Source organism: Lontra canadensis, unplaced genomic scaffold (assembly GCF_010015895.1).
Source record: "Lontra canadensis isolate GAN:19392208 unplaced genomic scaffold, GSC_riverotter_1.0 scaffold29, whole genome shotgun sequence".
In the NCBI taxonomy this organism is placed as follows: Eukaryota; Metazoa; Chordata; class Mammalia; order Carnivora; family Mustelidae; genus Lontra; species Lontra canadensis.
The window spans coordinates 14,747,905-14,771,066 of NW_022631023.1; the positions used below are offsets into that span (position 1 = coordinate 14,747,905).

The following is a 23,162-nucleotide window of genomic DNA, read 5'->3' on the forward strand; positions in this document are numbered from 1 at the left end:
CAGCAGTCCTATAATACCTATGTATATTTTGGTGAATTTCTCTTTGAAGTACCCAAAAGCTGATAGATTTCCTGACCTGTCAGGCAATGACCTTCCTTAACCACCTATAAGTATGAGATCCCATAAATCACAGAACAAATAACAGACCAGTTTCCTGAGGCGGTTTCTGGATCTTGGGTCTACAGATAAAAAAGAACATATGTTCCTTAATGGTGGGTTTGCTATGCCTGATTAAATGAGATTTATTCTCAGATGTAACAATCTTGGTATGACCTCATTTATACTACCAATTTGTCAAACTCTATCCTGGTAAAAACTGAAGACAGATAATTTGTTGTCTTATGCAAATGACCACATTGCCATAAAATTTAGTAAGCTGTTACCGAATTCTGAGACGTCAGGGAGAAGAAAATACCATGTAAGAAATGTGTCATGTGTAGGTTAATATGTTGAGAATAGTTCTTAATAGAACATTTAAAACCATATTAGCAATACTCAAACCCAGATAATCACACAGATTTCTCATCACCATTCATTTAATCTTACTTAAGTCTTACACATCTGGACCACCCTGCTTTCATGAGGTCTACTCTGGACCTACAAAAAGAGTTCTAGAGGTCCCAATTCAGTGCTCTTGTAACAGTCCAAATCATCTAAGTGACATCACTTTAAGCTCCAAAGTCTGTCCCCATGGCTCTGTTTCTTAAAGTACCAATAGGTAAGAGAATCTGGCATCATTTTCCTAAGAGCCTCTGCAACTGCCCATTCTTTGACAAAGACCCATTTTCCAGTCCATAGGGTATAACAAAAACTTCATACAAACATGAGGAGAAAGTAGAAATCACTTGTTGATGCAAGGAACATATTACATAGAAGGAAAGTGATAAATGTATGCCTTCTTAAGAGTAGACTAAGGACGCCAAGACCAGTTATCATTTTAAAAGAAAGAGAGAAAAATACCACCAGTTTTACATTCATATAGTATTTGACATAACAGAATTCACAAACTTAAAATACACATCTTTCTAATAAAGCCAGCCAAACGGAACAAAATTTGCCAAAAATTTAACACACCTTTGTTTTTATTCAGACTTATCATGTTTGCACCAACACAAACAAATTTCAGTCCCCTCAAATAGCATACACACTCATGCTCTTTTGTTTACTGTAGTTTTCATAATTTAGTACATATTTTCTCTTTAGCTTGCATTTAAAAGTATAGCCCATTACCCTACTTATAAATGAGTGTGCATTATGCAGCCCTATAGAGCCACATATAGCCTTTGAACATCTTTTTCAATGTGGCAAAAAGAAGCATATTCATTACCATGACCCAAAGGACAGTTTCTCTGTAACATATAAAAATAATAAGATATATAGAGATATACATGTATATATGTACACACACATATATAGTGACCAGTACATCAGTATTATCTCTTACTGAGAAGCCATTTAGATACTCAAAGATTATCCATTAACTTAATTTATCATTAGCTCGAGGTCTTAAACTCAATAAGGAACTTGGAAATTATGTTTAAACAGATACATCACAAAGCATAATTACTGTTGATCCAAAAATTTTGTCAGAATTCTAATACAATGTGATTACATACATAATTTTATATCTCCTTCATTTTAAACATTATGTAGCAATTCTAGCAATTTAGTAAACCAGTGTAAGAAGTTTAAGAAGTTCATGGGGTGCCTGGGGTGACTCAGTTGGTTAAGTGTCTGCCTTTAGCTCAGGTCATAATCCCCAGGGTCCTGGGATGGAGCCCTAAGTCGGGCTCCCTGCTCAACAGAGAGTCTGCTTCTCCCTCTGCCCCTCCCCATCACTTGTGCATGCTTTCTTCCTCTGTCTCTCTCAAATAAATAAATATTTTTTTAAAAGAAGTTTAAGAAATTTGACTACTTACCCTCTTCATCAAGAAACAAAAAGACAGATTGGTAAAAAAAAGGAAGACTGAAACTGTAACTCAATACGGGTAAAATGAAGGGAAAGACATGTATTGATTGTTTCAGTTAATTTTTTTTAAAAAATCCTTAAATGTGGTCAAAGATGCATTTGGGATTTTACATAAAAATGCTTCTGAGCTAGAAATTTCTGAGAGTTTTTTTTTTAAGGGTAACACATAAAATATAATAAAACTTTAGTTTCTCTATATAATAGGAATCCTGGGTATATTAATATAAGTAATCAAAGATGTAGTCTCTGAGGGTTGCAGCCTTAATTCCACATTCTTAGCCATGAGTTGAAAGTAAACATAGAACACAAAAAATCTTGGACTTGGAATTCAAGGAGTATTTCTCCTTTCCAGTGAACCTGAGATGTACTCTTATGCGGGGTAGAAATTAAAGCTATTTCCTAAAATAGGGACAATAGTTTAAGTATTGTTTTCAGTTAAGTATACTATAATTGTTAAGTTCAGTTAAGTATACTCTTGCTCAGACAAAAGAAAAAGGCTAACAGACCAGATTTTCAATCATTTGTCATACTAGTGACAGAAAATTAGATTACTTTCTTTACATGACAGACCACCATGTACTCAGAACAAAACGCCAGATTCCAATTCAATGTTGCAACCAATAGAGAAGGACTTAGTGGCCACGTACAAATCAGATTCCCTTGTACACAGCGTGTTCTTCTGCCTGTGTTCTTGAGACTAGACTAATATGCAGATAACCACTAGTCCCTAGACTGGGTTGGTCATGGCCAAAACTAAGATTTTTTTTTTTTTTCAAAATCAAGATCTTCTGAGACACAAAGTGCTCCCTTAACTATCCAGTAGAGATGGCCCAGTGGTCAGAGACCAGACACAGATACACTGGTCCCTGCACCCAGTATAAAAATAGAAAGAGCCCAAATTATGAGTTAGGCAAGGTACTTACAGACTGAGATACTTGGGCAAAAATCAGTATCAAAATATAGAGTGAAAAGAAAAGAGCAAGAGAAACAAAGAATCAGCAAAGGTAATATCCATTACTGTTTGGGATCTGATCCAGAACTAGGATAAAGAGGACAAAATGACCCATAAGTTTGCTTTTGGCAGGTAAGTTTATTTCATCATCTTGGTAGAACCATCTCCAAAACAAAGTATAATTTTAAAATAGTTACAAATGTGACTAACACAAATATAAAGTGAGCCACTCTTGAAGACACATTTAACTTTGAGGGAAAGAAGCTCATTCTGGGGAGATGCAGAGGAAAAGTAATTGTGGAGGCTACCTGGAAAATCAAAACTGGTTAACATGCCAGGACAATAAAATTATAATTTGAGGGTTATATTTTCTATTAGACAGAAATCGCTTACATCATAGATTTACATTTTACAAAGTCTGGGAATTAAGATATATTTCCCTAGAGAATCAAATCATCTTTGGGTGAGCCTCTTAGACAAGGGCCACAATGACAAAGGGCATGCAGTCTTTCATTTTTTTTCCTTTATTTTCAAATTTTGGTAAGTTTCAATAACACATAGGATAGTCATGGAAAAATTTCTTCCTCTCATCTTAATCTAATTCAAAAGGAAGCTAACTTTTGGGTTTGCCATGAACTTTCTATTTACAATATTCTTACAAAAAAGCAAAATTCCTTAATACATAAATGAAAATGCTAGAAACCATTGTCCTTACAAGATTATATCTACTAGAGAAGCACATTCTCCTCTGCTCTCAAAAAGGAAGTTTCTTTCAATAAGAAAGAATTTATTCCCCATGGTAAATAGGAATGGCTGTGTCAGGGAATATTCTAAGAAAGGAGGCTTTTTGTGCTTTTATATATTTAAGTCCCCTTTAGGAAAAAAAATGAATAAAAGCAACCATTTTTACAAAATGAAGTTAAAAGTTAACTATTACAAGAGCCTAGAGTTAGGTAGCCACTTACTTCCTCAAAACTAAAATATATATAATTCATTTGGATAGTAAAGATTATCTCGAGAAAGAGCATACAAGTAAGACATTAATGAAAACTTCTCTTTTTCTTCTTTCAGCTCTTGATTTCTGTTTCTTGGCCATCAAATAATGTGCCTGATAAGAGAAAAGAAAAAAAGTCACACCATTTGATCTACTTGCTATTAGATAATTATTGTCAAGAGGTCTTATGCGGGGTAGAAATTAAAGCTATTTCCTAAAATAGGGACAATAGTTTAAGTATTGTTTTCAGTTAAGTATACTATAATTGTCCCCTGTGCAAATGCTTCTACATAAGGCAAACAAATTGTAATTATGACTAATATAATTATATATCATTATGTAAATTGTATATGCTTCAGCCTTGCCCCAGAAAATCGTTTCCTTATGGATCTTATTCCTCATATCCAGGAGTTAGTCATTGCCTATTCACTCTAATCAATAATACACTGATGATTAATAAATGCTAATCAACAATTACTTTGAAAAACTAAACAAAGAACATGGACAGAAATGCTCATATAGGGATGGAAGTTAGAAAGACAAGGCAATTGTGTCAGCAAGAGAAGCTTGACTTTGAAGGTCAAAAGATATTTCAGTTCAGTAAAGAACCAGGCAGGGAGTCTTTGTAGATATTTGAGGCAGGGAAGGAAGCATTGTTAAAGCACGAAAAGGAACTTTTTTGCCACTTGGATGAGCAGGGAGGAGAGGCGAGAAGTGGGAATTACACTGCACCAGTGACTGGAACACTAAATTCAAGATCCAAAGCAACGCAACAGAATCCAAACAAAGGGACACAATAGACACACTTAGTGGAAATGAAATTGGATTTCTGAACTGGATTTTAAGACCCTGCTATGAGCTATATGCTACATCAAGAGATAAATGCTACCAATTTTACCCATTTTCAGAGAGCTCCCTAAACTCTGGACAATGTATCGAATTGACTCACAGCATGACCCCCAAGAAGGAAAAGTTGTCTGTAGAAAAAAACCTGTCTGAAAATCCTGTAGAACTTTAATGAAGAAAACTACCTCTTTCCACACAGATCACAGGGAGGGTTAAAACCACATTTTGAGAAGCACGAAGAACCGGCCTGAAAAACTGATTTAGTCCAAACCCTTAACACTGCACAGATTTCCACCCAACTAAAGTCTTAGATGAATTGTCTCCCACCCTCAGTTAGATGCTACAACACGAATGTAGCAGTTTATTTAGTGAATCTCATCTACCCCACCAATCCATGAAACCAGCCTTTTACTTGCAAAATAAGAAGTGGCCAGAGTATAAAAAGTAGGATTGGAATGTGGTGGAGAGGAAAAGGAGATTGCAATGCCAGGAGGTGTGCCTAAATAAACACAGGAGAGGACATGCCTTACTTGGATCCAATATCGATTTTTTTGGTCCCAGTGCAGAGAATGTAACTACCTGTATTTCACCAAGTGTAACAACAGGTGTTACTGTCAACTGTAAAAATATACCATCTCGTTTTTAAAGCTAGTGCTAGCATTTGTCATTATGATCTCCCTTGACAATAAACTCTGGAGGCAAATTTCAAGGATCTGAGGTATTTCTTTTGTGTCACTAAACATCTAGTTTGGCCATACAGATGGCTCAGATGAGAGCTAAAGTCTTCGTGTGTCCATGTGTCATTTCCTGACATGAATTTAACTTGCAGCATTATCAAGTGATAAAATCTCCTTCTGACATGATTCCTATTCCATCTGCATGGTAGCCAGAAAATATGTCTGGGTTAATTGTGTTGGATCCTGATAATTGAGTTGATCCCATTCTCTATTCTGTCTGTAAGAACTTTAATGGCAATGCTTTCTTCTTGAAGTCAGCTACCCTGCTAGGGAAGTATTTCCACTGATAGTTAATGGTGTGCAAGCTGGTGGGACAGGGAGATGGAGGAATTGTGCTGTCCCTATGTTCAGATGTGTGCATGTGAATATGTTTTATTTTGTTCTGTGAGAACTATTTGCCAGCCAATCCTCTGCTTACAATCTTGATCTTTGAGCCATCTTCTCCTAGTTCTGCTAAAATGATCTCCTTAGAAAGCACATCTGTTCAAGACACTCCTAGGCTTAAAACATTCTGACCATTCCCACATGTCTATTGAGCAAAGTCCAAGCAAAAAGTAGCACAATCCATAACACCCTTAAGAACAAGTGCCCACTTACCTCCTTCCTAGGCTCATTTCTCATCATTCCTTACCTTGCATTATAGATCCATGGCAGACATACTGTATTTCATGCTTTTTACTCTGGCTGTAGAACTTTGCTTGACCAATTTCTTCTTCTTTTTTTTCAATCTTTTTTTAAAAGATAATTTATTTATTTATTTGAAAAAGAATGACTACATGAGAGGGAGAGAGAGAAAGAGAGAGAGAGAGAGAAGGAGTGGGAGGAAGGGGCAGAGAGAGAAGCAGATTCAACGCTCAGCAACCCAATTCAGGGCTTGATCCTGCAACTCTGGGATCATGACCTGAGCCAAACACAGCCATGTAACTGACTGAGCCACCTAGGTGCCCTGCTTAGTCAATTTCTCATCCTTTGAGAGCTTGGGCCTTCCTTTTTGTAGGAGTCATTGCTGAATCTTTCTTTCTGGGCAGTTGGGATAAGTACTTCTTCCCTACACTTCTTTCTTCAAATACTATGTGCAAATCTTTTCCTCACACACATAGGGCTTTGTTGAAATACATTAATGTTCTTGTTCCTACTAAACTGAAAACTACTAGGTGCTATATTCTGAGATAGTTTCTGGCACAGAGACAATGAGAAGCAGCAGTGCCAACAGTGTTAAATCCTTGTCCAAGGGCAGGAGAAGACCAATGTCTCAGCTCAATCAATGAGACAGAGAGAGCACATTTCCCCTTCCTCTGCCTCTTTGTTCTAGTCAGACCCTCAATGTATTAGATAATGCCCACTCACATTGCGGAGATCTGCTTTATTCAGTCTACTGATTCAAATGGAAACACCCTCACAGACATATCCAGAGATCATATTTAACTAGATAACTAAATATACCATGACCCAGTCAAGTTGACACATAAACTTAACCATCACAACCTCAAATGTAAAGTCAAGATTTCAACTAATTTGTAGGCAGCATGAATCCACTATGTACTTTATGTGCTGGGAGAAATTGCATGAGTATGAAAATTTCATTTTGGGACAATGAATCTGATGTTGGTTTGTAATATGAAATACAGAAGAGATCCGAAAAGACACTACATGTGAGTCCTGACATGTGAGGTAATAAAAGCCAAACTCCAGAGTTTGTGGAGAATGTGGGAAGGAAAATAAGAGATAGTTGTCAAAATAATCCTTAAGTTTTCAGTGAGTTAAGAATTGTGTGAAGTGCCATTTAAATCTCACAGAAACCTTGCATGGATCAGACACTGAAATCTGAGACAATCCAGATTCAGGTTAAGTCACTTGCATGAAGTCATACTTCAGAGATTCAAATCCAGCTCTGTGATAAACTCATACTTCCTCTGCGTTGCTCTACCTCTTGGCCAAATAGATAAATCAGTCAGCAGGTACACGTGGTATAGACACCCCAGATATAGTTCATCTTTCAGGATTTTCTTCACATTTTACAAATGTCCAGTGATTTTGGTAAAATCAGGAAAGAGAAAAACAACTAGGACTGAGTTCCCTTGTGTCCTCATTTGTAAGTCAACTTGAATTAGACCAGATTGCCAAAAATCACCTAGAGACTGAAGCTCAAGAAACTCTGGGGTCACTCTTTTTTATTTAATGAAACCACCAAAGATGTCCAGTGTGAGTTCTGTGAAGGGGAGACCGCTGTGACTTTTAGTTCTTAACATGATGTGGATACACATGTGGCCGGCAGAATAATGGCTCCTCTAAATGATATCCATGTCCTAATCCCTAGAACGTGTAAATGTTATAATTTTTTGGCAAAGAAAGGACACTGCATATATAACTCAACTGAGGATTTGGGGGATGGCGTAAGTATCCTGGATTATCTACATGAGCCCTAAATGCCATCACATGTATCCTTATAAGAGACAAGTAGACAGATGGCAGAATAGGAGAAGGCAATATGACCACAGAGGCAGAGACTGGAGAGATACCACCACAGGACAAGGATTGCTGGCAGCCACCAGGAACATGAAGAGTCAAGGAACGGAGTCTCCTGTGAGGGGGCATGACCCTGTTACACTTTGATTTTGTCCAGTGTTACTGATTTTGGACATCTGGTCCTGGCCTCCAGAAATATGAGAGAACAAATTTCTGTTGTTTTAAGTCACCCCACTTTGTGATAATTTGCTATAGCAGCTACAGGAAACTAATACAGTGGCCAAATGACATTGGAAGGCCTAAATCTGAATACCCTAAAAATTCAATAATGCATCACCGGATTATATCCTTTTCACAGAGAAAAAAATGTGGGGAAGGGGATACTTCCCTTGTCAGTACCTTAAAAGGGATTTGACTTGACCTTGGAAAACAGAATATTATGGCTTCCCAGACTTTGTTTACTTCATGTGTAGAGTATTTTACAGTCATTCCTTCCATACTGCCCATTTAAATTGTCACTATCACAGATTTGACTGATGTTAGATGTTAGAACTGACAAAATAAATGAGTGCTAATAAAACAGGGAAGTGTTCTGCCGTTGACCTACTGAGCAGTGCGATGCTTTCTAACACCACAGTGAAACCAAATAATTGGATACCATGATGAATTCGAGGTATTACAATTTTGATGGTGTTAGGATTATGATAAGTGTGAAGCAGTAATGCCGTGTTCCTTTTGTCCATAGGCCCGGTGGGATGGTCTGACTGGGCGTATCACCTTCAATAAAACCGATGGCTTGAGGAAGGATTTTGATCTGGACATTATTAGTCTCAAAGAAGAAGGAACTGAAAAGGTAACCTTCTCAATAATAAATTTCAGAATAAAATAAAGAGCACTGTTTAAGCATTTTAATTGTACCCACAAATAGCAGAGCGATAAGATGATTCTCTTAGCATGTTCATTTATGGCCAGTTTTTTAGCTCTCTCTCCCTACTCTGCTGATAGATGCTGACATGCTAGTTTCTGAAATTGTATGTTATTAATAGCAATGTTAACATTCATCTAGTGCTTAGTTTATACAGCAGGCATGATTACAGTATTAAATACATATGGCCTTATGGGTAAACTGTCATTAGCCCCATCTCTCAAAGGTTTTAGGAAATTATGTTTAGATGTGGAAAACTAGGAGTTAGTCAGTGACTTATCTATGGAATGGTTTCCAAGTTCTACTCAGCAATGAATTTTAATTGCACTTCAGATTGACAGAGGGACAGACTAAAGTAGGAGAGAAAGGGCTTACTGGAGCCTTGATTTTAGGTGGAAATAGGCCAAAAAATCATTTTCATGCTGCGTTCTGATCTTAGGATTATTTTAGTTGTAATTCTCAATCTCTCAAAGTTCCAAGTTCCATAGGAGCTCATGCAGAGTAATGCAAAAGTGAACTATTTAGTTAAATAATAACAATAATGATAAAAGAACTTGGCTTCTTGGTGTATTTTATTATACTAATTTTATTATTCACAATTATGTACTGGAATTAATTAACACTTATATTGTGAAGATTTTTACCCTTTAGGACTTAAAGGAAAAAATAAAAAAGCTTTGAAACCCCCAAAACAATCATCTGAAAATCAAAATTCTGTAATCCAACATTTTTTTTTTCACTGTAGTGGACAAGAAGGTACATTTCCTATAGAAGAGTACCTTTGGCAACCAGTTACTTACTTAATTGAAATGTTTGGGTTGATTTTAAAAATGAGATAAGATTTCCATTTATGTTCTGTTTCTTTTGGTAACTAAAACATATTTTTTTAAGGTCCTGACTATGCCCCATTCCTAAATAGCCTAATTAAAACAAACAAAGATTAATTAGGCTGAATGTAATAGATGGTGACCACTGGTGTGGAAACGTTTGAGGAAAATTATTAGTTTGCAACTCGGAGGGTACACATTATGTGCACAGGTTCCCATTTCGAAAATGCCCTCTCTTCCTGGCTCTATCTCTCTGCCTCTCTCTGTGTCTCTGTCTCTCTCTCTCTGGCTTTTCCTGGCCCTCTCTCTATGTCTCTCTGTCTGTCTGTCTCTCTCTCCCCCGCCTCTCTATCTTTCCATCTCTCTTTCTCTTTCGCTGGGGTCTCTTCGCTTGGATTTGCTGGTTTGTTAGTTTAACATGTCTGACAGAGCACGAGGCACCCATCTCGCCTCCATCAGGGCTGTGGACACAAAAGAAAAGAAAAGAATATTTTTAGGAACTGAAAGCTTCTAATGGCTGTTTAAAAAAGAAAAAATGTCTGCTCTTCTGTGCATGCCTCTCTCCCCCCTCCACTCTGTTAATGTATAGAAGTGAACGGGGAAGAAAAGCTGTTAAGAAAACATCGCTCTGGCTCCTACGTGTGATGAAAGAGATGGAGCCATCATTGTGCCTTCACAGCTATTTATACACGGCAATATTATGCACACTCCATTGGTGTTTTCCCATCAAAGGCAAAATCAAATTAGATGAAAGTGTTTTCTCAATTTGTTTCTTATCTCTTCATTGTTTGCAATAACTTTTCTTTCTTCAGGTGACTTGGGCTCCATTCCTGGAAGGAATGACTGGGCCTTAAGGGAATGGGGAAGCCAGCCCGTCTCTCTCAGGAGCCACGGGAGGAGATGCCTAATCTTTTCATGTCAGCCTCTCATGGGGTCCACAGAGAATATTGTTTAAAAAAGTCCTATTTTTTCACTTCCACTCAATTTCCTATTGCCTGGATGCACATAATCAAAGAACATGTCATCAAGTGTAGTGTGCTTTCTACTTGCTTAGCAATAGTGTGTGCATGAGTGTGTGGATTGATTCTATTTATGGAAATACCTTGAACAGGCCTTCTTTAAGAATGATGAAGACCCTTTCACTCTGCAGCAAAGCTGTACATATTAAAATGATCTTTATATGATTTTTTTTTTATGTGGGAAAAGAAAAGTGAACATCGGGCTGTACTACTAAGTGGAAGTAACTTCTGTGGAACCCAAGTACTTAGTTCATCTCTTTACTGTGTTCAGGTTTTATGTGCAAGATAAATTAACGTGCAAGATTCCAAACAATGGGTGGGGAATGTAACACGCTGAGCGCTCACACACCTTGATACCTTCTGGGTTCCATGCTCCATTTTAATTAAGTGCTATTTTTATTTTTCCCTCTGAAAACCAAGGCTGCTGGCGAAGTGTCTAAACACTTATATAAAGTGTGGAAGAAGGTTTGTACTCGGACAAAAACTGCAGGAGCTCTGGGAGTGGGGTGGGGAATGTGAGAGGAGAAGCCTGCACCTTTCTGGTTTCGCCTGAATGGTAGATCTCTAATTGCAGTTTAGAGGCAATCGTCTATATAGAGAACGGGGTGATTATGTTGTCTCTCAATAACATGACTCATGAATTGAAAACACGCTTGAGATGGATTAAATAGTGATGGATTAAATATTCCCCCCCTAAATTATTTTTGTTTCTTCCAGGCAGGATCAGTCCTAGTTAGCACTGAAAGCAGGTTATTGCAACAGAAGCAGACACTTGTCCATTTATATTCCTTTTCAAATCACTAAATATTTTCCCTAAGAGGCATGAAAATAATAGATGTGATCCATCAGACTGTTCAGATAGGCTAAGACTGAGAAGGCTAGGATAAGACATCTCCCTCAAAGTCACCACCATAAAACAGGAGCCATTTTCAGAAATTCCCTTCTCTCAGGAGATATCTTTGTTTTGCGTAGGATCTTTGTCAGTGCATATCGTCTGGCAATTTGTTTCAGAGCCAGTTTCCAGAGGACAAAAACATTAGAGACTCTGGGAGGGAAATGAGATTATCTTGTAAATTCTAACACCCCCTATTTCATAGTTTATTGTACAGTATCATGTTGTCAATGAATGCACACAGATTTATTGTATAATCAAATGTTAGACATTAAAAAACATTTGGATCAGAAAAATGTCCGAGTGATATGCAAACATTGTCATTTGTTTTCTCTCTCTCTCCCTAAACCTAATTGCTAAAATATCTAATGATTGACGGATGCAACTTGACTTACTTCAGGTTGTTCAACTTGAACGGTTTTGTCAGGTTTGCTTTTATCTTGCAAATTATCATTTAAGCCATGGAAAGTGTAAACAGTTTCTCCTTGTGGTCCAAAACTTGACTTTCTTTTGGTAGTACTCAGTAGATGAGTTCAAAAATGTCCTTTTAAGTTTAAAAAATGTTAAGTTTAATATCCATGTTTTAATCTTCAATGAATCAGACTACCAAAGGCATAGAGAAGGCAATCTCGTTTCCTCATTGCTAATAAATAGATGAACCTAACTGGCCCCCAGAAAGAAGCTTATTCCACTAATCCAGCTTGAGACTTCAGGCACTTTATGCAATGTTGAATTAATTCAAACCAAATATCCTAGGGAATGGAATCCAAGCTCTGAAATTACATGCAGGGGAGGGGAACGTCCTCTATTTGTCACTAAACTGCAATCATCACCCCCCACCCACACTTCCCAGGGATACAACATCATGCCTTTGTACCTCTTCCTTCTTGCTGACCTAGCATTGCCCACATTGTAAGTTGCATATACTGTGGTGTGCTGTTTTGTGTTATGACTGCTCATCAACAATTTACAGTAACCCAAGCACTGGCACGTAAGATCTATTGTCCTTTTCCAACAAGACGCACATTCAAATTCCCAAAGCTCTTTGAATGCTGACCTTAATGAGTATAGAATAGTCCACCTGCATTTTTTTCCCAAAAGAAGATGTAGCAATCTTTCCAAAGTCTGTCACTAAAATATGTGTTCATAAGTCTCATGGTACAAGAAGCGGACAAGTCTTTTATTTTCTTTCCTAAATACTTGATATTTCACTCAACAATTTTGGATTTTGACTTTATCTGGATCACTCTGTAGGTCTGGAAAATGGATGCTAGTCACTCTCTGAACCCCCTTTTGTTGTGTCACTCTTTTTTAAAAGTTTGCTTAACGTCATTTGGGCACTCATTTTCAGAAGCTTCCCTTGCTTGTCCTAGATAATAAATGGCTGCTCCCGCATGCCTGTTTACAAAGTGAAAGAAGGCAAGACCAGACAATTTAGCTCTTGAGTGTTCCTCCCCACAAATAATTGATCCACCCTCTGCTACTTCTCACTGGCAAATTACGGCTCTCTGCTTTTGCTCTATGGTTTGAAAATTGAGGTTCTGCTTCCTGGAGGCATTCCTCCAAGGTCAGAGAACAAGACTGAAATGCTAAATGCCGAGGCATCTGGTTAACTGTATCCCTCCCTCCAATGCACAGGACTCCTGAGATCTTGTTTCTTTTGAAAGAGACATTCATTTGCTGATGTGTCCATTTAATTAACAGGTAAAGTCAGTTGACTACTTATCTTCAAAATACACACATACACATGTACACACACGACTTCTGTTTTGCTGGTTAAACATTCAAAAACAGAAGGCTGTGGTCATTCAAACTGCATATGTATAATGTCCACTTCCCAGGAATAACCTTGGAATAACCTTGAGACTCTTTTAGTCCAGATTTAAAGAGACCTCTGTTACACAGATAGTAGGAAAAAACATTCTCCCTTTCTCATTTCACGGAAGAAAGTTCACACTGAATGGGACTCTGGGACTCAGTTGATTGGAAATGCTGCAGCAATGATATCTGAACTCCTCACTTTGGATCAGGCTGGTAAAAGAAATAAAAGTCAGACATTAAGCTGTGGGGTGCATTTGTCCACAGTTTCAAGTTTGTATGTTAAAAGAGAATGATATTGTGAGGCCATTCAACACTACCATTTTCAAATATTAGTATAGTTCCTTCAAACACACTTGACATCAATAGAAATTAATTAAGAGAACACATTCCATCACTTAACAAATTGGTTACAAACACAGTTATTTTCTCCACTTTTCAATACTTAATTAAGTTCCATTCTCCCCAGTGCCTAAGTCGAGTTTTAATTAGAATTATAGCCACAACGCAATTTATACACATCGTTCATCAAGTTAGAAGTCAATTGCTCACAACCTAAAGTAGAGCTTTGGATGAAAACCAACAGACTCCAGGTGTGTCTAGCTGAGTTATGTTTCCTAAAAACAAAGGTCTTTGCCTCAAAAAAGTGGAAAAAGAAGTACACATTGAGAAGAAAGAGCAGAAAAAGTTGTCCCCTTTTCCTGAGTTTAAAAACCAACCAAAGAAATCTGAAGATTCTTCAGTTCACAGATTTTGTGTGCATTGGCTGTGTTCTATGACAGGTATCACCCTTGACGGTGGAAAGACTAAATGGTTATTAAAGGTGCTGTCCTATATCCCAAGCCTGCATCTAGTAACCTCATTACAGACAGACTCAAACTACTTCCAAACGCAAACACTAGCTCCAAGCCCCCATTCACCTAGACCTGTCTCCCTATCTCATTGGCCAACTAACTTACTAAGCATAGAAAGAAAACAGTGCCATTGAAATAGTTCACACTGATGTGTGGATGTGTGATAGCTCTTGAAACTTCCTCAAAAAATTTATGTCTGAAAAGAATATTTGTCAAGCTAAATGAATTTCCAGCTGCTATATTTAGGCAATAAATCAAAGTAAAGAAGTAGAAAAGGAAAGAAGAGGCATAACATTCCCACTGGTGATATTTTATTTAATCACCAGAAAAACCCTCCTTCCTCCACTTTGCTGATGAAGAATTGAGGCACAGCAGGGTTAATGAACTTGCCCAAGGTCACACTGCTGGGACATTGCAAAACTAAGAGCTGGACAAAAGTCTGTCTGTAATGCTCATATTCTGCCCAGGCAGGCAATGTCCTCCCATTGGGAGAATATATTCAGGGATCAAACATGGGTCTACCCCAGCCTATCCCAGAGTCTGTCCAAGTGTTAGTGTTCCTCAATTGCCCCTGTACTTCATGGCTTCTCTATTTAATTTGCCTCTAAATTAAAATAAATAAATAAATAATTTCACTCACAATCCACATTTTTTCACAGCAGGGCAAGCCTGAAGAAGTTACTGGGGCAGCTATTCAAATGCTCTTTATTATCAATGTTTGTGTAGCTCTTAACAATTACCAACACTTTTACGTGCACCTTCTTATTTGGTCTTCTCAATATCCAGATGACGTACTTTATAGTTAGAGAACCAAAGCTCAGAAAGGTTACCAGCTTGCCCAAGGTCACGCAGACGTTAGCTTTGCCTGCCTCTGAAACACATCTGCATTCTGTCTGTCTCACCAGGCTGGCGATAAATGCCTACAGAGAGCTTCAGATAAACAGCTTGGTTCCCTGAGGCTTTTCTCCTAGGTTTCTCCAAAAGCTAAACAAATCAATGTACTTCTTTAGAGCCTACAAACCCAGGAGTGACTTGGCCACTGGAGAAAACTGTGGGTCATTAATTTTTAAAAGAACATTGGGTTTCACTGACTAGTAATCACCATGGATGGTTCTGTGATAGATCAATGAGCAATAAGAATGAAAACCCTTGCTGACGGAGTTCATAGTGCAGTGCACAGACATAACAAGTAAACAGAAGAGTAATAGGCACCCCTGCCCAGCACTGACTCCTCAATGAAGACAGGGTCAGTGTACTATTCCTCCACACTTTTTTCTTCCATTTATGTTTTTCCCTTGTAGATGCCCCATCTCTCCATCATCCAGCTAGCTCCTTTCATCTCATTCCTTATAAATTTTACAGACACCAATGGTACCACTTTGGCAATGTGAGGTTTATATCACTAGAACATAAGCTCTACCGGTGAAGAAAGCTTTGTTGTTTTGTCCATTGCTACGTCCTCCAATGCCCAGAACAAGGCATGGCATAGAGTAGGTGCTCAATACATACATATTGGAAGAAAAATCTGATACTCATTTAAGAATTCTTTATTTAAAAAAGAACAGTGAGCTTAATATATTAATAAACAAAAAGACCTCTCCCCACTCTATCCAAAATGGCACAATTTTTCCTGTTCCCTGTGCGCACTCATTCCTTTGTTGTTCATTTTCCCACCGTGAGTGGCTTCAGTGTCTTCTCCCCAGACTCTAAGCTTTTATGTCCATTCCTGGTGTAGAAGGGGCCTCGCTTTAATGTAAATGGGGTCACTGACAGCCAGCAGCCTCTGATGTATTATGTTCTGTGTAGATTGGGATTTGGAACTCCAACAGTGGGCTTAACATGACCGATGGCAATAAAGACAGGTCCAACAATATCACTGATTCACTGGCCAACCGGACACTCATCGTCACCACCATTTTGGTAAGTAGACTGAGTGGAATTCAGGGTCTTCTCCATACTCCTGCCCTAGACTTTGAAGAATTTTTCAGCTATCTTTTTTATGCCAACAACTTTGCCTGTAAATGTCTATTTTTAATTAGGACACAAAAAACTCATGTTTGTATGAACCTATAATTGCTCTGAATTAGAAGCTTCCTGCAATGTTCTGCATATCTCCCACCTTCAATCCTTTCTCAACTCTGCCCTGTTCCACTCTCTGGCCCCACTCAGCTAGTCTCCCTTGCTGCCTGGCTGCTGGTTGGTTTTGTCCAAATAGACACTCTGGCAAGAGACCAAGGAAGTAGGGAAAGAGAAGTAAGAACATTTTACTCCTGCCTCCAGTGGTTTTCTCAGAACCTCTATACTTCATAACCACAGTTTTTATTCTGTCAGTGATCCTGCTTCCAGACCTCTGCTGTCTTGGATTCCAGGAGCACTATTTCCTCCTGCCTGCCTTAGCCCTAAGTGCTACAAGCTTCCTGATTATTTTGGTTCCTGGATGTTTATACCCCACCATTCCTCCCACCTCCATTCCTACTGGCTCCCTTTGCCTTGTTCACACCTCTCTAAATAACCCCTTTACTAAGAAGTTTTTCAAAACCCAGGTGAGGGGACTTTCTGCTTCCAATTAGAACCCTGATCATACCCCTATCCAGTCATTGTATATCCACAGGTTGTTCATTTTTTCTCTTTTCTAGCCCTAACCCAAAGAATAAAAGCCAGGAGTAGCCACCTCTAAAACCTTTCAGACATTCCTGCTTTATTTGATTCAGTCTATAATGATAGACCAATTTATTTCTGAAACCATTAACTTCTGAGAATTTGTTCATCCATAATAAAAATAGTTTTGTTTTTCTGGTGACTACTTTCCCAGAAACCAACTCTTGGAAATGTAGAATTTTCTATTTCTAACAGTTTGTTTGAGGATAAGCCTAAATGGGTCTTAAATGTCTGGGGGAAAAATGTATGAGAAGTTAAAGGACATACCAGTAATTTAGTAACTATCATATGTTATAAAATAAATTTTCATTTAGCCAAATGAGAATAAGGTTAAAGGTGGTAGTAAGGAAATGCTAATTATTCATGGAATAGGAGATTTATTATGTAAGCATATAAGCAAAGAATTACCAAATATAAGATTTGAAGTATTTGAGTTCAAATAAGAAGACAGAACTGATAATATAAGAAGACATAGAAATAGTCTTTGTACAAGATACCCTAAAGAAAACCAATGAAAATACATAGATAAAAGTAAATAGTGAAACTGAAAGGAAGTTTAACTGAGAGATGAGGAAATGAGAATATTTAGTAGGTAGGAAGTTTGAAGAGTAAGAGGCAGTAGTTGCTGATTTAAATTTCCTTTTTGTTTGTAGACAAAGCTCTCGTAAAAGCCAGGAAGGAGGGGAAACATGCAAGGAAGTCTGGGTGTGGGGATAGATGAAGGCCAGACACCCAGACATCTGGTCCTTCATTGCTGGACCTCAACTGTGTCCTCAACTGTGTCCCTATAATACTAGTCACTCACAGCCCTGTCCTCAGCAGTGGAGGAAAACAGTCTCATTCACACGCTGGAGAGGGAGAGATACTAATATGGGAAATGTTCTGTATTGGTAGAGGGTATAAGGAAAATGAGTTTAGGAAAGGCAGGAAGGTGAGTGACTAACTTCCTTACTCTGAAATCTTAATAATCATTTTCAAATATTTTATACTTTCTGACTGTGGATGAAGGAAATTCTGCCTTCCTTATAACAGGGTTTTCCTATTTGATTTGTTTCGTATAGGAAGAACCCTATGTGATGTACAGGAAATCTGATAAGCCTTTATATGGAAATGACAGATTTGAAGGTTATTGCCTGGACCTGTTGAAGGAATTGTCCAACATCTTGGGTTTCATTTATGACGTCAAACTTGTCCCTGATGGCAAATACGGAGCACAGAATGACAAAGGAGAGTGGAATGGAATGGTCAAAGAACTTATAGATCATGTAAGCAGAAATGCATCTTTTATATGTGTGTTTTAAGTGTCTTACAAAATGTGTAGCAAGAGGTAAGAGAAAAAAAAAACGATTGAGTCGGGGTCAGAAGAAATGTCACGTTTTTTTTGAACCCTAATAATGGTTTAAGAAGTAGGAGAAAACAACAAGGAAATGGAGTTTGCTTATGTAGAAGGGCAAGTAAGGACACAAACTGAGGACAAAAATTTATAGGTCGTTTTTCATGCTGAAGAATAAACCAGAGTGATTCTTAAATTTGATAATGAATGCTACAGTTTGCAGCTTAAAGTCTCATCTTGTCAGCTGATTTTATGACCAAGTGGCTCCTTCCTTGCTTGGCTCACTGCCCTTTTAAACGATAACCCCCTGCAGCTTTTTCCTCCATTTAGTTCCAGAATGTATATATGTCTGTCTGTTTGTATTTCATACCTTCTGGTTTCTCTTTGCTAATAAATACTATTTCACAAGAACAACTGTGTAAATCAACTATTTTTATGCTAGAGCCAATCATTACAGAAGCTTCTTGCATGAGAAACATTTGGAATTGAGAAATATAGATCAGGAGGACCCAGGAAAGTCCAGACATTTGCTGGGAAGTGAGACGACTAAGACAATGATTTTGAACTTGCTTTTTCAGAAGGCTGATCTGGCAGTGGCTCCGCTTACCATTACCTATGTTCGGGAGAAAGTCATTGACTTCTCCAAACCCTTCATGACACTGGGCATCAGCATTCTCTACAGAAAGCCCAATGGTACCAATCCGGGAGTCTTCTCCTTCCTCAATCCCCTGTCTCCTGACATTTGGATGTATGTACTCTTAGCCTGCCTGGGAGTCAGTTGTGTACTCTTTGTGATTGCAAGGTAAGTTTGAGAACTACTGAATTTACAAGAACAGATTTAGGTCAGTCTCATATTATCACGTGTGCTCTAGACTAGGTGAACATAGGTTAAGAATTTTAAATATTATTTTAGTTTTGCCTAGTGTTCTATTCTGTCAAGTTCTTCCTCAAAGGCCCTGTTGTGAATGAATATCTTCTGATTTTTGTTAATAAAGATGCTTTTAAGAGACAACAAGAAGATAATTTTTATATTAATTTAATCATCACAGTATTTCAGGCAGCATAAAATGTTTATTTACCTATTTTCCCTGAATTATATTACAACAAAGCAACAGCTCAGCTAATAAATCTAAAATGTTTCAACAGGAAGAGAAAAATGGTGTCCAGATACTTGACCCTTGGAATATTCCATTACACAAAACAGAAAAAAGGTTGGCTAGGAATTATTGTAGCAAATAAGAAATACTGGGTGAAACAAGATTGCATAATCCTCAGGAACAAAGAAAAGTACTTTGAAAATTTGATAAAATTTATTTTTAAAAACTTTAAAGAGTGAAAGAGCATTCTAGAAATAACCATGAAAAAGAAAGATTACTAACAGGTAAAGTCTAGAGGCATGAAATATTTATGCTACCACTGATGATTCAGCTTAGCTTTTATTTTCTGAGATAACTCTATATTTAACCATTCCACTTTACACAATTCTTCAAAGGATCTTTATACCTTTCAGTAGATTATATTTTCTAAATACCTTTGATGCTGAATTTGAAACACAGCTATTTCATCTTTCTGTTGGCTTAAACATTTGATATCCCTAGATAGACCATGTAAAAAAATAATTGCTTTTGTATGTTCCCCACTTGTTTTCAATCTTTTTCATCTTTCAACAAAACTCAGCAAACTTTTTTCCCTGATCAATTTTTGTTTTCCCTCCAGGAATTTCTATGAGAAATATTTCTTCATGCCAGCTCTCTGTCATTGTCCACTCTCTGGTTTTGATTAATGCCAGGTAACTCTTTCCCTGGCATAATTATAAAGCTAGCTTGGGAAAATAACCCAGACTAGAAAGTCTTAAAGATGCATGAGACACACAGATACAGTCAAACTAAATAAATATGTGTGCTCACATGTGGTTATTTATACATTCAATATAACATAAATGTTTTCTCCATAATTCATGCCTTATAAAGTGTATCATTACCAGATCCCAGGTCATTTTCCAAATTTTGGCCAAGTATTAAGCTACTTTAAATAATGACCAAAGCTCTCTTTCCATAAGTCTCCCCACAGAAGATAATATATTAATGTGTATGTGTAGTGATACTGTGTTTTGATACTTTAATGTTCTAAATCAGTAGTTCTCAACTAGGAGAGATTTTATCATTCAGGTAACATTTGTCCATGCTCTAAAAACATTTTTTTGGTTATCACAACTGAGGATGGAAAATGCTACTGACATAAAGTGGGCAGAGTTCATGGATGCCACTGAACACCCTATAGTATACAGACAACTCCCAACAAAAAAGAGTAACCTCAAAATGTCAACAGCACCAAGACTGAGAGACCATGCTTTAAAAAATTAAAGAAGATGTTGCTTTGGGTATCAAATTTTAAAAGATAATTTGCTCACCTTTGGAGGTGCATTTCTTATTACTTCTTAGTAAGTGAAATTAATACTGCCCTAGAATGGCTATATAATAAATGGCCACTTGATGAACATTTGAATGAGGAATAAGAAATTTTGCATTGACTCATTGTTCCATTCTTCTGTTCTGGGGCCCACATTTGTTGGGTGACATTGGAGACAGCAGAGCAACCAAGCAGCAGAGGGACATGGGTTTCCATCTCGCCCAATGTGCTGCTCTAAGCAGGGATGCTGATGAGTAGAATAAGCAAGACAATGCTGATGACCAAAAATGCTATTTATCATACTGACTTGATCATGGCCAATGGGAGACAGAACATGTAAACAGCATTCTGAAGTTCTTTCAAGAATACAGGCTGAAAGTACCCCTTTACACCTGACCCCAGCTGTGCCTTTAAATTGCCTTATTTTTATCATCAGAATATGTCAGATAAATGTGACATTCAGTCATTTTCCCCTCCTCATTTTGACTCTTTCTCTATCAGCAATCAGTGACTCAGAGCCCTGTATTTTCTGACTTTATTCTATCTCTATTAGGAAAGCAGCCTCCCCAATCAATATTATCTACCCAATATCCCTACTCACCAACAGCACCATTTATAAACCAGATCTTTGTTTAGCTTATTCTCATTGTCTCTCATGGCCTTCCTTCTCATTCTGGGTCTTAGAAAAGTGGGATTGTTGCAAACACCGTTATGGTGGAATGGGGCGGGGGGAAGCTCCCTGCAGTGCACAGGTGCACCATCATGGGGATCCAACTACATTCATCTCTACACTCTTAAATCCATTCCTACTTCCACTGCATAAAACCCTTAAATATATTTTGGAGATTATTCCCAAAGACAAAACCCTTGTTGCATAGATGTGCCAATTTGCTTTTACTTCCCACCACCATAGTTTGAGACAGTGAACTTGGTCACTCTGCACCAAGAAGCAAAGATGTGAGACAGCTTTCTGCTACCACCTTTGTGAGTTGTCTTCAGAGTTAGTGAAGTAGAAATAAAAAATGTAATCTCATAATCATTGTTAGCTCTGGGGAGGTTTTTGAATTTGTGTTTTGAAGTATATCCCTTTATAACTTTTTAAAGGGGAAAAAAATAAAGCCCATCACTGCATTTAAGCTAATGGTCTCACTAGATAGATGTTTAAAAATCATTTGCTAAACTGAATTGAATTCATAAAGTTAGACAAACTAAAGAAAGCTATATAAACATTTAAGTTACTATGACTTGTTTAGTTATGATGCTAAAAATGTGCATGTCAGGGTTTTTGTTTTGTGGTTAACATTTTTTAAATTACTTTTTGAAAAACATTTAACCCCAAGGAATTATGTCTATCATGAACACACAATTTAAATAAACCAAATATCCAGATATCACATCTGCTTGCATTTTATGATTTATGTTTATCTTGTTAAAAATGAACATTTTTAAGTTGTCATTTAGTAAAAAAAAATTAAGAAAACTTTTGACTGTAATTCTAAAGTTATAATACAAACCAAACAGTTAGATCACAAGCTCTGTCTTTTAAAAGATGAACCATTCTCCCACTCCTTGATGCAGCCCAATATCCATTCCCAGCCATAAAAGAATCCCTTAATTAGAGATTTCCAGTCTCAGTATTGTTTTATACCTCCCATTCAAGTAAAAGCTTGGTATATATAAACATAAACCCAAAATGAACCTTTACATTTCAACATAATGTTACTCCTTTATATGCAAATTTTGACACCAATGCTAAACCCATTTGTCCCTTTCTCTGTCATTTTACTAAAGATCAATATCAATTGGGAATAACAGCTTCAGAATATCATTGGTGCAGGTCATCATATACTAATTTTCCCCCCAGCTTTCCTGATGCTGACACTGCTGTCTCACTGGCTATCTTTAAGCAGGCATTAGGCATTTCAAGCTGAAATTTCTACATCCAGGCAACAGGTAGACCTATTTTATCATGAAAACCCAGTGTCTTTCAGCACGGCATTCTACTGACACTTAATATCCCTCTGTCCAATGCAAATCACTCAGAATCCTGGAGAGAAAGAACTTAAAATATCTTTGCAGAGCAGGCAGAATCATACTGCCATTTAGACAGTTTTCCTTTCTGCCTTAGAAAATTAGATTAATTGTTCACTTAGAACTGCAAAGTATGAAACACTGACACAAGACCAAAAGCAGCATTTCAAAGAGGAAAGTGGTGAGCTTGCTGGTGGGAGCATAGATGAGGAAGAAGTACCTGAATATCAGGGGGGTTCGTGGTTGCCCCATTTTATGGTCTGTTGAGAAAGACTCCTTGTGAGTGCATAAGATTCCTAATTTATTGCAATTAATATTTTAAAATTATGGTACAAGTGACAATGATACTGTTCAAGGAATGGCATCTTTACTGTGCTTACTGTTTCAATTAGTGGGTTCATTAATACTGGTATTCGTTTCTTCAGCTCAGCA

The 23,162-nt window shown here is 37.5% G+C and overlaps 1 protein-coding gene across 4 annotated transcripts in view; it reads left to right on the forward strand.

The window, feature by feature from the left end:
- The window catches only part of GRIK1 (glutamate ionotropic receptor kainate type subunit 1), a 376,109-nt gene that overhangs the window by 311,206 nt on the left and 41,741 nt on the right, over nucleotides 1-23,162 (forward strand). For 2 of the 4 annotated variants that reach the window (XM_032865454.1, XM_032865451.1), the window contains exons 8-12: nucleotides 8,710-8,817; nucleotides 11,156-11,200; nucleotides 16,106-16,219; nucleotides 18,019-18,222; nucleotides 18,869-19,092. In XM_032865454.1, the coding sequence (XP_032721345.1) occupies nucleotides 8,710-8,817; nucleotides 11,156-11,200; nucleotides 16,106-16,219; nucleotides 18,019-18,222; nucleotides 18,869-19,092 (695 nt within the window). The remainder of the gene's footprint in view (nucleotides 1-8,709; nucleotides 8,818-11,155; nucleotides 11,201-16,105; nucleotides 16,220-18,018; nucleotides 18,223-18,868; nucleotides 19,093-23,162) is intronic. The other 2 variants (XM_032865452.1, XM_032865453.1) reach the window with 2 other exon arrangements.